Genomic DNA, 17,634 nt, shown 5'->3' with positions numbered 1-17,634 from the left:
ATGTTAATTAAGGATATACCTACACAATCTCTCATGACCTGACTACAGCAACTGGTATATTGATATACATATATACAAAACCATGCATTTACGCCACTGATAACGGAGGAAAGAAGTTGCGACATATACAATTTGACTTGTAAGTTAAAATTGTTGTTAAGGTCAATATAGAGAAACCCCTCGAACACGGGGTTCGCTCGTGGAGTCCTCTATCTCACCACTAAAATCTAAAGTAGGGTTCACGTGTATTTTTTCACATATTCAAAGTCGACCACCATCTGTAAATTAATATTTTAACTATATATTTCTCTTCCTATATACTACAGTAAACATACGATTATATAAAATGGCTCTCCCCACCATGCATTTTTACAACATACAATACAAGTTTCTCCTCCTCTTCATCTCTCTAGCTCAAGTTCACAAACCCTAGCTTCTTCTGTTCTAATTATAGATGGCTTCTACCATGTGCTTGAAGAACATCGCAGTGTTGGCTCTTTCCCTTGCCGTTTGTGTCCAAGCCACTCTAGGTTTGTTTGTGTTAATTACTAGATCATTTTTTTTTTTTGGTAAAAATTACTAGATCGTTTGATATTAATTTGTTTTCAGTTTTCAATTTTGTTTTTTTTGAAAATTGAAAACTTGTTTAGTAAATATTGTCGGTTTTTAACTTTCTTGAAAACCAACAATATTTATCAAACATGCTGTTATCTATCGAATATTTATCGAGATAACTAGCCAATTATGTGCAAAAAATATGTAATACATTGCATGCTTGCAGGAGGAATAACATGTGAGAATCTAGACCACGATGCATGCGCATTCGCGGTGTCATCGTCCGGCAAACGCTGTGTGCTTGAGAAGCACGTGAGAAGAAGCGGGGAGGAAGCATACACGTGCCGAACATCGGAAATTGAGGCCGATAAGTTAAAGGACTGGATCGAGAGCGAGACGTGCATCAAGTCTTGTGGGCTTGACCGCAAATCCTACGGCATCTCATCAGACTCTCTCCTGGAGTCTCGCTTCACACAAAAACTTTGCTCCCCTCAGTGCTACGGCAGTTGCCCCAACATTGTTGACCTTTACTTCAATCTTGCTGCTGGTGAAGGTAACTATATATTGTTAATTAAGACTGTAAATTCAAACTGCGTATTCGTACATATCAACGTGAATAATTTTTCAATTCACAATCTAATAACATAAGTCAAGCAACGAAACATTTTCGAAAAATCTTAATAGGAATAACATTTTGGTTGTAGGTGTATTTCTACCAACACTATGTGCAGCACAAGGATCAAATGCTCGTCGAGAGTTGTCGGAGATTCGTAGCTCTGGATATGTCGCACCAGGACCAATCAATGCGAAATTGACAGCACCAGGACCAATCAACTCAGGGAAGTTGGCAACTGCTTATCCACCAGTGGAGGTTGCCCCAGCACAGGCTCCTTGCTAAGTACACCAGCATGCATGCACTAAGGGCTCTGAGTTTCCGGCCGGGCTTGATAATTTACACCAGAATATCATTATGTGTTATTTAAATTATATATACGGAACTCAGAATTCAGAAATACAACTTAGATTAATTAGGTGAGATATATATGTGTGTATGTGTGTATTTGTGTATGCAAGACTGTGTTCTAGCTTGTGTATGCTTTAATATCCGGATGGATTTGATAATAAAGATATTTTTCTACAACTTTTATGTGCTTTGTTTGTTCCTTGAGTTGGCGTCATTTTTGGGAGGACAAAATGTAATTTTTAGTTTGGTATATGGAAAGCTAAAACTTAAAAATAAAATACAGTACTGAGGCATAAGTCAACATTTAAATTTAATTTGAAAACGGCAAGTGATAGACTACCTTGATGGTTAGAACATTTTTTTACTATGACTCTGGTTCAAATTCTTCCTCTCCCTTTAGAGTATTTAAGAAGTAGAGCGATAGTATGTATTTAAGAAAAATTAATTTGAAAACTAAAAGTATTCAAAAGAAAATATGTATCGATTAACTTAGCGGACACACCAATAGCTTTGTAGTTTGATCGTCCTAAACGTTGGACAAATTGATATCACAATATTATTAAGAGGTGGAGATGATTCGAAATTATTGTAATAATTTAAAGCAAAGAAAATTTTAAATCCGTTAACTGTTACAATAATTTAGTGAATTTTACTGGTTTAATTTTCTCTTCTACAATCGTTCTCTTATTTTTTTCATTAATGCCTCCTCGAATGTAATTTTAAAATAAAAATCAAGAGTACAAAAATCACCCCTTCATAAAAATAGTCCATCAGAGCCCAAGAGACTAAGTTGTGAAGAAAATTAGCCCACCAAATTCCATGTAGGTACACACCTTAAATAAAAAAATAATTCAACTATTTGTATTATGATATTTGGTGTATTAAATCGTATTTTATGCTCACTGAATAAGACATTGCCCAAGCATATGCTTTTGAGCACGTCAGTTTGTCTGTCAAATTGTGTTCATTGATAAGCATTGGCATTTTGGTGGGTTTAGGGTTTGGCCCCCAGGGACCCGGACGATAGAGACATCCAACTGAAAGCACACATTAGTATTTAGTATGATGGCTTTAATTTTAACTTACTCCTCCATCACCACTCAGACTCCATTCAAAGGAGGACCACTCAGATTCAACCATCCAAAGGAGCAACAGTCCACAATAAATTAATTAACGTTGACGAGGAAATAGAAAGTATGGCTGAATGACTATGACAACGCTGGCGTTGAGTAAAATCACATGGCACCAGACCAATAAGAATTTTTTTTTTTGTGCCAAAATGTTGGACGAAGTAGGTTGACCTCGGTTTAGGTACATACCATAATGCAAATGCTAGACCGTCTGTTGTGGTTTGAAGTTTGAACAGTCTACTTGATCCGACCATCACGAAAAATTTTTCCAAGTGACGGGAACACCATGACACGTGGTGTTCCCTCACACATTAGGATTTAGTTTTATTTATTTATTGAAATATAAAATTGAAAAATATTCAAGATGTCAAATCCTAATGTGTGAGGGAACACCACGTGTCATGGTGTTCCCATCACTTGTAAAAATTTCTCGACCATCACACACAAAATTTTATTGACACCAAAGTATAAAAAAGTTTCGTACTTTTTTGAAAAATGTATGTAATCTGAAAACCCTATCTAGAAGGAACCCAGCAGCCTTTCTTTCATCCCACAGCACCCGCTTGCCTCAGTGAGCACATGCAAACAAATCCGGAAATTAGTACTTTTCCAGAATTTCACATGTTGTCTATCTTTTTCTTTTTGCTTTTCGTACTTTCTATCAATTCATGAATACAATGCAAAATATGGTACTAATAAATGCATGATAAATAGGTCGTGTTCGTATTATTTTTGTGTTATATTTATTATTTGAACCGGTTGTATCGTGTCAAACTAGTTATCTTAACAAATGATTTAATAACAACTCGATTCATTAATAAATCGTATCGTTTTGTGTCCGATTACGGATCCTGCAAAAAATTATCATACCTAATGTCAAAATCTGATAAGATATCGTTTGTAGATTTTTAATGAATGACCTAATAACAATCCAACTGATTAACAGTTTTTTAACAAGTGGCTCAATAATGACCAAACTTATTAACAAATTGACCCCAAACCTGTTACATTATGTCATTTTGTGGCGAGTTAACTGAGTCATCAAGAAATTTTGAAGCCCTTAAATGTAAAACAAAGATTAAAAGAGGCCATGAAATAAACCCACCATCAAACAAAATGCACTTTTAATCATCACAATGTTTACTTAACACCAACCTCATATCACAGACTCGATTAACAGATTCAATAAACATATTTTCAGACCACTGAACTGCTACCATCTAAAAACTAAGAAAAATGAAAAAAACCAAACAGGTGAATAATGGCCGAAGAACTGACGAGAATCCAGCAATCCAAACCCCAAATAAGGAATTAAGAAACAAAACCATAATTAAATCCACAACATAACTGAAGCAAAACAGAGAACAGATGAGAATCGAGATCCGAGATCAAGCCTCCTCCTGAACTTCCTCCTCTTCTTCATAGTCGTACCCCTCCTCATCGGCTGTAGCATCCTGGTACTGCTGGTACTCTGAAACGAGGTCGTTCATGTTGCTCTCTGCCTCGGTGAACTCCATCTCATCCATTCCCTCTCCGGTGTACCAATGCAAGAAAGCCTTTCTTCGGAACATAGCAGTGAACTGCTCACTCACCCTCCTGAACATTTCCTGAATGGAGGTGGAGTTGCCAATGAAGGTCGAGGCCATCTTCAGACCGGTTGGTGGAATATCACAAACAGTGGACTTGACATTGTTTGGGATCCACTCAACAAAGTAGGATGAGTTCTTGTTTTGCACATTGATCATCTGTTCGTCAACTTCCTTGGTGCTCATCTTGCCACGGAACATGGCTGAAGCAGTCAAATACCGTCCATGACGTGGATCAGCAGCGCACATCATGTTCTTTGCATCCCACATCTGTTGAGTGAGCTCTGGAACAGTAAGGGCCCTGTACTGCTGTGATCCACGGGATGTGAGTGGAGCAAACCCAACCATGAAGAAGTGCAGTCGGGGGAATGGGACGAGATTAACAGCAAGCTTGCGAAGATCTGAGTTGAGTTGACCAGGGAAACGAAGGCAGCAAGTTACGCCGCTCATGGTAGCAGATATAAGATGATTGAGGTCGCCAACTGAACCAAGAAGGAATCATTGGTTAGATTATGTAATGTTTCACAATTTAGCAGCAGGAACAAAAAAATACAAACATTTATAGGATATAAATGTAACAACAGAGCCATTTTAAGGCCAATTTCAAAAGGCATTTGAAAAATGGTGCATCAAAGAGTGAAACAGTGCCTAAGAAGTTACGGAATACAAGTGAAGGAAAATTTCAAAGGCGCCAAGTAATTAGTGTTCCACCTATAAGCACAAGGCTACAGGCTTCTGTGTTTATAAGCAGGACCAATTAGTCCAATTGCATAACTTATAAAATGGTGACCCGAAAGAAAAGGACCAGCAAGATAACCTTACCAATGCAAGGGGACTCAACCACAATTTGTCAATATAAAAAAAAGGGCAACCCCTAGCCAACAATGCTTCTTGCTCTGCAAGGGTCAGGGGGAATGTCTATCTTACGCAGCCTTACTCTTACTTTGCAAAGAGTGTCTCAAAGACTCGAACCTATGACCTTTTTGTCACAAAAGGAGCAACCTTTTGGTTGCGCCATGTGCATAACTATTGCTGCATACAATTTGAATCTTCTGCACTTTGGATACGGATACAAACAAAGATAATATGAACAATTCACTCTCGAAACCCAAAGTAATAATCACTATTCAACCAAGTCAAAATTCAACTCCTTTTTACTTGACATAAGCATACTAAACACAATATCGAATCCCACATACTAATGCCGAATCCAAGATAGTATAGCATAAACATATTCAAATTCAACTAGGTAAATTTCAATTACGATTCAACAGGATATATTATACAAACAAAAGAAAAGAAAACTCACAGCTGGGAGTAGTGAGCTTCAGTGTCCGGAAGCAAATGTCGTAGAGAGCTTCGTTGTCCAAAACCATACACTCATCTGCATTTTCAACAAGCTGGTGAACAGAGAGAGTTGCATTGTATGGCTCAACGACGGTGTCAGACACCTTTGGCGACGGAAACACGGAGAATGTGAGCATCATTCGGTCCGGATACTCCTCTCGGATCTTGGAAATGAGAAGAGTTCCCATTCCGGACCCGGTCCCGCCTCCCAAAGAGTGACAAACCTGAAATCCTGTTGCCAAACAAGTCATAAACCTCACAATTCGGACACTGTAACGCAGAAATTGTATCCAAAAACTCGAAATTTTGGAAAATGCACACTGATCTAATGATCTAGCAACTAAAATCGAACTCGAATTATACCTTGCAAGCAATCACAGTTCTCGGCCTCCTTCCTGACGACGTCGAGAACGGAGTCGATCAACTCGGCGCCTTCGGTGTAGTGACCCTTGGCCCAGTTGTTTCCGGCGCCGGACTGGCCGAAAACGAAGTTATCTGGGCGGAAAATCTGGCCGTATGGCCCAGATCTGACGCTGTCCATGGTTCCCGGCTCGAGATCCATGAGGACGGCGCGTGGGACAAACCTCCCACAACTGGCCTCGTTGTAGTAGACATTGACGCGCTCGAGCTGGAGCTCGTTGTCGCCCTGGTATCGGCCGGTGGAGTCGATGCCGTGCTCGGCGCAGACGACCTCCCAGAACTTGGCGCCGATCTGGTTGCCGCACTGGCCTCCCTGGATGTGGAGAATCTCACGCATTTTGGAGAGCGGTGGAGGAGAGAGAGAGACTGCAGAGAGAGAGAGGGGGAGAGAGAGAAGAATGTTCTCGTCGAGAGAAACGGTCAGGGAAGAAGACGAAGGGTTTGGGGAAGTGAGGGACTGTCGTCTGGGGATTTATAGCGGGGTGAGATGACGGACGAGTTTGACGGCGCCGTTTGGTTTGAGTGGGAATTTAAATTTTGAAAAGCGAACCTGTAATTTTGGGAGGCAGAAGTCTGCCACACTCTTGCATTCATGATAGGTACATGATTTTATGTAAGCCGTTGATATGGTTGGTTATGTGGGAGTCAACTGTGATTGACGGTTTAGATGATAGGAAATACGGATGGATTGGTGTGGTTGCAGGGACGCGGTGTTTAACGCTTGAGAAACGACTGCAGAGATTGCTATCTACGCGCTGAGGTGGATGACGGGTACGCGCCAGCGGTAGTGTGGGGTATGTCGGATTGGTTTGGATGGTGCACAGAGAAAGTCTTGCGGAGTCGCACATGAGTCTCTCACCGGGACACGTGACTGGAAGTAATAGGCCATGTGAGTGGCACCTTCTTCTTCTTCTTCTTCTTCTTTTTTTTTTTTTTTTTTTTTTTTTTTTTTTAACGAAAACTATTAGCGACAAGTTACAGATTATTCATTCTTTTCGGAGATTAGGAAGACTCGTAAAAGCATTTCAACTTCTCCATAGCCACAAGCCTGACTTCCACATCAGCAGCGGACTTCGAACCTGAAACCTCTAATTTTTAGTTTTTTGTTTTTAGTTTTAAGAAAATTTAGTATGTGTTTATGTTGTTAAACTTGGAGAGGGTGCTTTTTAAGTAAGTGTTTTTCTCTTTTTTCTCAAAACTTTGGATACATCACAAAGCATGTGTTTATATTTATAGGATCATGTCTTAGTTCTTAGATTGACTTATATTATGTGGTTATTGGGTCACACATACAAGACATATTTTTTTTTTTTTTTTCATATTATGGTTTCATCCTCCTTTCTTTTATATCTCACTCTTAGTGACCGTTACACTTATACGGTCATCTGAGCACAAGAAATTGTGTTCTCTTCTTTATAAGGTGTTATCATTTGTGATATTAGTACTAGAACATATCTTTGATGGTAACCACTTATAAACTAACTCTAAGAAAGTCTAATCATATTACTCATTCTAAAATTGTACTAGGTTTTAAGTTCGAATCTCTCTTCTTATTAATAATAAATAACAATAGGTATTTAAAAAAATTTAGAACAAATCGTGGATAACTATATGAATCGTGATTCGGACTCTCACATCATCTATTAGATATAAAATCAATTACATTAAGTGTGGTCTATGCTTGTTTATCAACACTTCAACAACTTTGGGATGTTATATGGTTTAGATGTCACATATCAAGCTTTTTCCTTAATATATCTTTGGGCCACAAGTGACGTGAGATACTTAGTTGGAGACGAAAATAATGATGGCCTATACCAACTGCACATTTCACTCAATGTTAGATTAGTGAAAAGTGGCCCAAAAGAGAAAGAAGCAATGTCGTCATCATCGTAATCATAGCAAGATCGAGTATACCCATCACTCAACCCTTCGTGCCAAAGCTAAAAAACTCCATCATTTCTAATTTTATAGGTCAAGCTACTAATAAGATATGGCAAACCCATCAAACCAACTTACTTGTCACATGTTTCATCTCCATGTGTTCTACGTGATGAAAGACGCAGAGAGATGAAGTTGTAAAACTTGTTATATGCATGTTATTCCTTACAATTTGAGGCATATGTGTGTTTAAGTGATGAAAAATGTAAAGGGATGAGGTTGTAAAACTCGTTACATGCAAATTATTCTTTATAATTTGATGACAAAAATTTATAACAATATTCAAAATTCAATTATGTCTTGTCATCCATTTTAACTTTATCGCATTACATTGTGTGATTGATTTGAGATACCAAAAAAGTAATTGACTACTGAGGAGAGGTTGACCTATAATGAGAATACCACAATCATCGTATTCGAGCGAGTCCTACATTAATCATGCGTTTTAACTTTTCAACTCTAACAACAATATAAACTTAATTTGCGATCATGTAAAACTGCCAAAATGACACTATCGTTTCATAAAGGTATTCGCCGGTTTTAGAGAGGGCTTATTGGCTTAGCAGGAGGTCAGTGGCAGAGAGCAGAAAAGTTATGACTCCGACAAGGATTCAGTTTGCGACAACCTTACGCTTTAGTTTGCTGACATTCCAAGCAAACCCAACATTCATGTTCTTGAGTTTAGTATAATGTAACTGCTTTTGGTGGGGGAGGGGGTCGTCACGTAAGTTGATCAATATCTATAAGGATCCTCGCGGATCCTCTTCCTGGAGATTTGGGGGATCCCATGATCGTGTCCGTTTATCGTATATCATGCGGTCAATTTTCGTTAGGTACTATTTATATTTGAAGTTAAAATTTTAAATAATTTATTATCGCATGATGTACAATGAACGAACATGATTATGGAATCCTCCGGATCCCCAGAAAAATGATCATTTTCCAATCAATATGATAGGATGGTCTTTATACTTGAGATTGACCAAGGCTGAAACTGTATTGGACCATAAGCCCAATAGAAATGTTCTGAAGTTCGAATTCTCGGCCCATTTAGTGATCATCCCTATCGGGCTAACACGAACGCCTCAAAGCCCATGAGGCAATGAGACCATGAGGCCTGGAGCCCAAGTCAATAACTCATTACGATGAATTCCATATTGCACATTGAAATGTCGGCCTTAATTTACAATTAATGTTTGTTTAGTTGTTTAATACTCCAATTAAATTAGCAACGTGAATAACGTGAGAGTCGTTTATGAAAGTGCATAAAACTCACACTTGCACATAAGGATGGGCAATGGTTATGGCGGGTAGGTAACCGCGGTTATTTACCAATAATCATTTAAGCTCTTACCTGCGTAATCCTTTACTCATTAGGTAATTGTATAAACGGTTATACCTATACCCATAACCGTTTATAAACAGTTAACCATACACATAACCGCGTACCCATTTAACCGTAACTATTTACCCGTTTTAAACTCGTTTACCCTTTTTTACTCATTTTACCCCTTTTTTTTTTCACCCGTCACATTTTTTTAACAACTTGAAAATTAAAATAGAAATTTGTCATAATTTTTTTTTCCTGACAATTAAACACCGTTATTGGTATATTTAACATGTATTTTCGCATTTTAATATTTTAAGTCCTCAAAAAACTTATACTTATTGTTGTATCATTGATGAAAAATGTTACGATTGCCGTATGCTCACGTCATGCAAGTCGTTCTCGTTACCAAACTTGTGTGGTTGGCAATCAATTAATATTATAAGAAAAAAAGAAAATAAAACAAATACAGAGACATTCAAAATAGCAACTCGGTGTCCATGAAAATAAATTAGGAAGCAGTCTAGGACTCCCGCATGGAGATTAGTCAGCGGCACCACAAACAATTGCTTCCCTTCCTCAATTATTTATCACATGTCAGACCAATCCAAATCTCCAATCGAATTAATCCAAAATATAAATCATGGAATTTTGAATAAAAATAAAAAGAGAAAACTGGGTTTTGTAGTTGATGGAAGTCAGAACGAGGCGGAGATGTGAGACAGAGAGAGAGAGAGAGAGAGAGATGAGCGGCAGAAGTATGGGAGAGGTCGAACTATTTAGAGTTTTTAGTTTTTTTTCATTTACATATATTAAAATGAACGGTTAAATGGGTACCCGTGGGTAATAATCATATTCACTCACTGAAATTTCACAAGTAAATGGTTATACCCATAAGTATTTATTTGTTTTAAACAGTTACCTATAACCATAACCGTGAGTTTCAAATGAACGGGTAACCACGCTTACCCATGCCTGAGGTTATTTTGCCCATCCCTACTTGCACTATTAGAATTTTAATTGCCGCATCCATAGTCTAGCTAGGCGAATTTTATGCATCATTGTTTGATACAGTAATATACTACACTAAGAGATGATAAATTTGATTAAGTTTCACAACCGGCGAGTCATTATAAATAAGAATCGAACTCTTACTAGTCGATTGGTTGTAATTTTCTACAAGTGGAGCCACTGACTTTCCTTTAGGAGGCTATCTTGTGTAAGGAGGCAAAAGCCATGTTGGTTTTTATTGTGTATTCCTTGCGGATGTTTTAAACACCCACACACTCCATCCAAGGATGATACTATAGGAGAGTCCAAGCTGCTCAGAGAAAAAACAGGCACAAATAGTAATAATATAGCAGATCAAAAGTAAATGATTGGTGCAGCAAATCTTGATGGGGACCAACCTCACAACAAAGTACCAGTAGTTCTGGCAAATGGCAATAGCCATAGCAACTGATGATGCTTTCATTGCTTTGGATGATGATTTTTTAATTACTGCAGCTGCAGGTTAATGAATTTACTCTTTCTTCTTTCTTGTTTGCTGCAGCTGGAATCCATCAATCCAGTTGGATTTTATCATTTGAAGATTTTCTTTTAAACTTGATATAACAACATATTACATTTAAGCGTGGAGCGGTTTAAGTTAAGTTATGTAATGGACGAGTAGTAGTGAATCAGAATTGATCTCGTCATTTATAAAAGTCGTATATAAAGTTTCTCATTTACTAGTTTAGGAATACCACTAAAAATACTTAAAAGGGTATTTGGTCGATTATAAGAATCGAGAGGGACATTCGTTTCACTTCCGAGAGATGTCTACTTTCTAGACTTAAGAGCAAAGAACCCAAGGTTATGATTGTCTTACATGCATGGTTTGTTTGTGGGTGGGTGGTTGCATTGGGTGTGTGTAAATAGAGAACAATTAAATTGGATGAGAACAAATAAATTACATTTGGTATAATATTTTGGTGGGTATGAGTGTTAGGTTTCTACCCATACGTCTCGTCTCGTGCTTGAAACTCTCTTTTCTTTTAAATTATTGTAATAGTTTCAACATTGAACATTCACACTTGGTTATAATTTGTAGAAAATTTATGTTTATTTCAAGGGTAACAATCTTCCTAAAATCACTTGTTTGTTGGAAAATTAACTAATCTCATTGTCAACGAGCTCAGCTAGTAATGTCTATATGGTATTATAAAAAATTATAAAAAAAAAGATCAGATGATCGCTAAGCCACGATTGTTCACTATTTTGGAGACGGAAAAGACTCCAATAGGCATATACATGTGGTACTTGGTGACATTAGTTTAAAGGGTGTGATATTCACACACCTTTTTTTACTTCTCACACACCTTTTTAATTTTCCGCAGTCGGATCGATTGAATTGAAGAAGATCAATGGACAGAAATTAATAAAGGGTGTGAGAAGTAAAAAGGGATATGTGGATAGCACATTACTACTAGGCTTTACTTTACTTGTACATAGCAACAGTACTTAATTATGTGGACTGCACTCTGAAATTTTATTTATCACAAATGAAGATTACACATGATATATGGACCCTTTATGAAATGCTCATTTCACTTAACGATTCCCTAAAAGAAAAACAAAAAACTTAACCTAATTAATAATTTTTTATAATGCTTAATTAATGATGTTTTTATGCATGGTTGAGGTGCCTAACCAAAACAAGCTTTACCATGTTTGTAATGACTAGTGCACCCAAAATATCAATTCGTGAATTGTGAAGCAAAACAAAAACATTATACACTATCGGACATATATGATATGCACATTTGTTGCCACAAAACCAATGAAGCAATGAGAATATGAGGCCCGGTGCCCAAGTCAATAACTCATTACGATGAAATCCGTTGACTTTTAGTTAAACGTAAGAACTAACTCCATTTTACTCCCTCTTTAGTTTTAATTTTCTCCATATTGCACATTGAAATATCCACCTTAATTTATGATTAATGTTTGTTTAGTTGTTTAATACTGCAATTAAATTAGCAACGTGACATATGTAAGAGTCGTTTATGAAAGTACATAAAAATCACACTTGCACCGATATAATTTTAATTACCGCATAAAAATCATACTTCCCACCTTAATTTTAATTACCGTCATTGTTTGATACAATGATATATTGCACATAGTGATAAATTTGAGTAAGTTGCAAACCGAGTGAGTCATTATAAATTAGAATTAAATTCGTGTCATCTACAAGAGTCAAAAATAAAATATTTTATTAAAAAAATATTACTGGTAATAGATTATCACATAATCTTATTCTTATTAGAAGATTTTTTGTAAAAATATATATATATATATTATTGGTAGAATGGTTTTAATTTTCTACAAGTGGGTCACCTAAGACTTCTAACTTATCAATAAAGAAGAATATCACTAGATTGTTATACTAAGTGATATTCCTTGCGAATGTTAGTATCTCTGAACATCTTGAACTCATCCTGATCTTGAACTCATCCTAACTAGGGTGTGATTCAAACATTCCTCAAGATGAGTTCAATACGTTCAAAGATACTTGGTACTGTCAAAGAACGAGCCTTGGACCTAATATAATGATTCATATTAGTGCAGCAAATTTGGAGGGACCTACCTCACAACAATGTATATGGTTCAGCTTGGGGATTTTCATCGTTGTTTCGGAGTATGATACTTTTGTTTTTTTTTCACTGTTAAATCTTTAATAAAAAAACATAGATTATGCTTCGACGGTTAAAACGCACGAAATATAAAATGCTTGAAGCACCATGGAATTTTTGCTCAGCTTGTTCTTGCAATAGGCATATCGGATTTTAACTAGCAAGTGATACTATTTCGAAACATTCGTTTGGGAGAAGGTGCTTCTTGGATTAGGATAGCAAACCTCTGGTGATACATACTAATGTATCTACAGAACCTCATACCTTATTTATATTATATATAAATTTGCAGAGCATATTGTTACAATATGCATCATTATACTTTCAATTTCAGTTGATATAATTCCGTTCGCCCTAAGGCATTCACTTAAATTCAAGAACGACATTGATCGTAGTTGAACTGAATGACCAAAGTAAGCGAACGGGTCAATTTTAGAAACTATTTGTAATAAAAAATCCTTAAAGAATAAAAACATCGAACAAACTTGATGTCAGTAACATAAGTTGAGGGAAGTTTCATTTTTCAAGTGTTCGTCCACTTATATAATAACGTATGTTGTACCACCCGGTATTCCGGGTACTTGAAAAATATCTCCATTCCTTACGGATGTTTTAAACACCCACACACTCCACCGAGGGATGATAATATAGGAGTGATCAAGCTGTTTAGAGAAAAAGACTGGTACAAGCAACAATAATATAGCAGATAAAAAATAAATGATTTCTGAAGCAAATCTTGAAGGGGACCAACCTCACACAAACTACCTGTTCTGGCAAAGTGGCAATAGCCTTAGCAAGTAATGATGCTTTGGGTGCTGATCTTTTAATTACTGCAGGTTAATGAATTCACTCTTTCTTCTGTTCTTGCTTGCTGCAGAGCTGGAGGACACAATGTATTACTGCATCCATAATTTAGGTGGATTTTCTCATTTGAAGATTTTCTTTTTAGCTCGATACAATAATATATTTCATTTAAGTGTGAGCTATTTAGGTTAAGTTATGTAATGGAATTATTGTAGTGAATTAAAATTAATTTAGTCACTTATAAAAGTCATATATCAAAATTTTCATTTACAAGTTTAGGATATCACAAAAAATAATTAAAGGGTATTTTGGTCGATTACAAAAATCGAAAGCGACATTCATTTCACTTTCAAGAGACATCTACTTCCTAGACTTAAGAGCAAAGAACCCAAGGTTATGATTATATGCATGCTTTGTGGGTAGGTGGTTGCATTGGTTGTGTGTAAATAGAGAGTTAATAAATTTGAAGAGAACAAATAAATTGTAGATGGTCTAATATCTTAATAGATAAGGTGTTAATTTTTCACTCATACGTCTCGAATTCGAAACTCTCATTTTTCCTAAATTATTGCAATAGTTTCAACTCTTCTCTCCCCCTCTTAATAATAAGAATAATTTATAAAAATAAAATAAAATGGATGAGAACAACATTGAACTTTCACACTTAATTATAATTTACAGAATGTATATGTCTATTTAAGGGTAACGATCTTCCTAAAATCACTTGTTAGAAATTAACTATTGGCATTGTCAATGAACTCAGCTAGTAATGTATGTATCCTAGTTTTTTTTAAAAATATTAGCAGATGGTTATGCCATGATAATTCACTCATTTGAAAACCGGAAATACTCAAGCCATAATATTTATATGGTAGGTTGGACATATAAATACTTAATTATGGGACTGCGCTATGATACTTTATTTATTACAAAAGTCGTTTTTCATTCCATTTTGGATATATATTTTATTTTTTTTACATTTTTTCCAAGTATCCTTGCCCTATAAAAATATACCTCCATCTCTCCATGTACTCTAAGTCCCTCGATCTGTTTTCTTTACCCTAAAAGAAACTCCTTTGTTCTAGTTTCTCTCTCCCAAAACTCTAAATTTTATACGTCCAAAATGTCTCAAACATTTCGTTGCCATGGCTGTACCAATCAAAGCAAGATCTTCGGAACAATTGAAGGCTTGAGGATCCATGTTCATGACAGGCACCTTGCAACACATTGCGTTTGCTCTAAGAAACCGGTGTGTGCTTACCCAGTGTACTCCAAGCACCACACACACGAATGTGTTGCCACGCATGTACGGAATCCAACCAAGAACGAGCTGAAGAAGAAGAGGAGGTCAAAGGAGGAGGAGGGCGTAGGTACTTCTGAAGCGTAGATCCGCCAGGTCGTAGAGACTCCGAGTGTGTAGGAACCTCTTATTCTAGGTACAAGTAATAATTCCCCAGCACTTGTGGTCACTCGGTGAGGCAGGCATGGCTCGTAAAGTTGTGGAATCCAGAGGCTCTAAGTTATTTAGGAAATGCTATAAAGCTTGCTGAAGCTCATGATCGACGTAACAATATGTAGCTCCACAGTATCTTAGATAATTACTCCATATATATATTTAAACTGCAGTTTTTAAGTGTGTTGCTTTGTTGTGTGTTGCACTTATGCTGTGATTAAACATGTTACGAGAAGTGGCAACGCTCGCATTAGAACATAGATAGAGTACTGGAGGGTTCACTTAGTATTTGAAACTCACACCCTGCCCCCTTGCACTCACCACCACCTCTCTTTCGGCTTCCCTGCTCTCTCTTTTCATGTTATTTTTGTAATCTTCCTGGGGTTCACAAACCAACACATATGCAAGCACCCAGAGATAGATTCTCATCAGGTTCATAAAACTAGACACGTGCACGCGCACAGGTAGTTTACAGCAGGTGACCACATATGCATAGCTGCATATATTTTAGTATCTAGTAACGTGAATTCGACGCAATAGGCGGACTGACAGTTTGATGAATCAACCATTCGGTTGGAACGCACAACGCAGTGAGGAGTGCATTCTATTCCTGGAACTCAGTTGCTTTCAGTTATGAGTTGCTGCAAGCGCTATATATCTTGTTTAATTTCCCTTCGCATGTAATTGTTTCCTAGGACAGTAAGCTCTTTACTCTTCTAGATCAGCTATATATATTGATAAATTGACAGACAAGTCTCCACCAAAGAGGAACCTTACAATGGATGCCATTTCCTGAACTCATTTTCCCCCTTTCTAATTCATCCACTGAACCTCCCGACCCCTCCCTCCCTCCCCAACATCTTGTAATTTATCAGCTGATTATCTTGAATTGTACTTCATCTTGTAATTTTTTTAACAAACAAAAAATATATATCAACTATCAACTAGGTCCTGTAGCTATATACGTTCCAAACAAGACCTCATATATTAACTTTAAAATAATAGTCTGAGGGACAAATAATAAATTGTTACATGTAAACAATTGGTTGAAACATAAATGGAGGGTACCTCGTCCTCTTCACTGGGTTCCTCAAACATGTAGGTTTTGTAACACTTTGACTTTTGACATTATACACCCCGAAATCATCAAATGTATGCCAACAATGTATACCTTCATTGTCATTAACGAAGTATATGCAGTTTGACTGACATCCATAATGCATTGAAGCAACCACGGATACTGAATCATTATCACCCACAAACAAAGCAATATCACCTAAGTCGTTGTTCTCAATCCATTCGTCATTAGAATTCAATTCAAAAATGCTGAACTTCCTCGACTCGCGGGTAAACCGTCGATACTCACTAAATCTGTAAATCATCAGTAGTCCTTTCTTCTTTGAACCGACAAGATAAATCTTCTGAGGTCGATCTACTATTCCAGTAGCAACCAATTGTACATCTACGGTGGATTTGGACGTAGATTCAAAAGCCCAAAGTTTGCTCTGACTATCGACAGCGTAAATCTTATCTTCAATTAGAACAACATCTTTAATCCATGGATAGATTTCATCACCATGCTTATCAATATAAGTCCATCTTGTGTCTTTACCAAGTCTAATAAAAGCCAATTGACTAAGAGGCTCATACAGAACCATAACAATGCAATCTTTGGAGTTTGAGATCGGGTCTGCTGACATCGTAACCTTGACGACAAAATAGTCAGAATGAGCTTTAGCATAACCTCGTATTTTGTAATTAATTTGAGGTTTTAGCGGAGGAAGACGAATGATTGAAGGCCTCCTTGTCCTCCCTTTAACATCATATTGTGGATTCCTTAGGGTTACAACAAAGTTCTCCACTGTTATTATCCATCCGTTGGAAGCCCCACAAAATCGCGTCTTTGGTAATTTTAATTGAAAACCGAGGACTTGATTGTTCACGATATCATATGCATTCCATGTATTTTCTTTCCTCTCAGAAACGAAGACCATTGGAGTTGTCAACCTAGCACGTTTATATTTTCTGTCTTTTTTCATACAACCCCATGACCTGCAAACGGCCATGAATTGTACGCAATCTGATGCAACAGACAACCTGTCGTAAATCAAAGACAAAACATCTGTTGGCAAGTTCGCCCAATCTGACAAGCAAAAAAGAAAAAACATCAGAGATCAGTTGACGATGATAAAAAAAGTTACAGTTTTTTTGTGGAATGATATAATAAGAAACTAGGAAAAGATTGAGCGTTTTAGCCTATGTAAAAAAACGTAAGAACAACATAAAATAGCATATACCTGATCGCATGATGTCAAAAGTAGAAGAGGTGTATTTTTTTACAGAAGAATTGAAAAGTTTGATGTTTTCTGGTTTTCTGGGTTGAGACTTGAGATAGAGAAGATATCGATACTTTATCAGAAGACCAATTGA

General features: G+C 36.9%; 3 protein-coding genes across 3 annotated transcripts; 1 reads left to right on the top strand and 2 right to left on the bottom strand.

Moving 5' to 3' along the window:
• Window positions 1–364: 364 nt before the first annotated feature.
• Window positions 365–1,696, top strand: LOC137735565 (uncharacterized). The gene is made up of 3 exons (XM_068474988.2): window positions 365–530; window positions 782–1,108; window positions 1,260–1,696. Exons 1-3 carry the CDS (start codon window positions 455–457, stop codon window positions 1,451–1,453), a joined length of 597 nt encoding a protein of 198 aa, XP_068331089.1. The 5' UTR covers window positions 365–454; the 3' UTR covers window positions 1,454–1,696.
• A 2,049-nt stretch (window positions 1,697–3,745) lies between these two features.
• Window positions 3,746–6,551, bottom strand: LOC137733758 (tubulin beta-1 chain). The gene is made up of 3 exons (XM_068472937.2): window positions 5,946–6,551; window positions 5,545–5,814; window positions 3,746–4,717 (listed from the first exon to the last, which is right to left on the bottom strand). The coding sequence occupies exons 1-3, from the start codon at window positions 6,337–6,339 to the stop codon at window positions 4,038–4,040; spliced, it is 1,344 nt and encodes a 447-aa protein (XP_068329038.1). The 5' UTR covers window positions 6,340–6,551; the 3' UTR covers window positions 3,746–4,037.
• Window positions 6,552–16,187: 9,636 nt separating this feature from the next.
• LOC137734534 (putative F-box protein At1g44080) lies at window positions 16,188–17,511 on the bottom strand. The gene is made up of 2 exons (XM_068473779.2): window positions 17,502–17,511; window positions 16,188–17,347 (listed from the first exon to the last, which is right to left on the bottom strand). Exons 1-2 carry the CDS (start codon window positions 17,509–17,511, stop codon window positions 16,233–16,235), a joined length of 1,125 nt encoding a protein of 374 aa, XP_068329880.1. The 3' UTR covers window positions 16,188–16,232.
• Window positions 17,512–17,634: the final 123 nt, after the last annotated feature.

The sequence above is a fragment of the Pyrus communis genome, chromosome 7, assembly GCF_041283825.1.
Source record: "Pyrus communis isolate YQ-2024b chromosome 7, ASM4128382v1, whole genome shotgun sequence".
Taxonomy (NCBI): domain Eukaryota; kingdom Viridiplantae; phylum Streptophyta; class Magnoliopsida; order Rosales; family Rosaceae; genus Pyrus; species Pyrus communis.
Note: the sequence above shows the minus strand (reverse complement) of the source record. Positions and strands in the feature narration are given on the sequence as shown.

Excerpts from the sequence above, each read along its gene's own strand:
- LOC137735565 (XM_068474988.2), top strand. The coding sequence starts at position 455 with ATGGCTTCTACCATGTGCTTGAAGAACATCGCAGTGTTGGCTCTTTCC. Across the intron at positions 531-781 it reads TTGTGTCCAAGCCACTCTAG|GAGGAATAACATGTGAGAAT; the intron begins GTTTGTTTGTGT and ends GCATGCTTGCAG. Across the intron at positions 1,109-1,259 it reads CAATCTTGCTGCTGGTGAAG|GTGTATTTCTACCAACACTA; the intron begins GTAACTATATAT and ends TTTTGGTTGTAG.
- LOC137733758 (XM_068472937.2), bottom strand. The coding sequence starts at position 6,339 with ATGCGTGAGATTCTCCACATCCAGGGAGGCCAGTGCGGCAACCAGATC. Across the intron at positions 5,815-5,945 it reads GAACTGTGATTGCTTGCAAG|GATTTCAGGTTTGTCACTCT; the intron begins GTATAATTCGAG and ends GTTTGGCAACAG. Across the intron at positions 4,718-5,544 it reads GAAGCTCACTACTCCCAGCT|TTGGCGACCTCAATCATCTT; the intron begins GTGAGTTTTCTT and ends TTCTTGGTTCAG.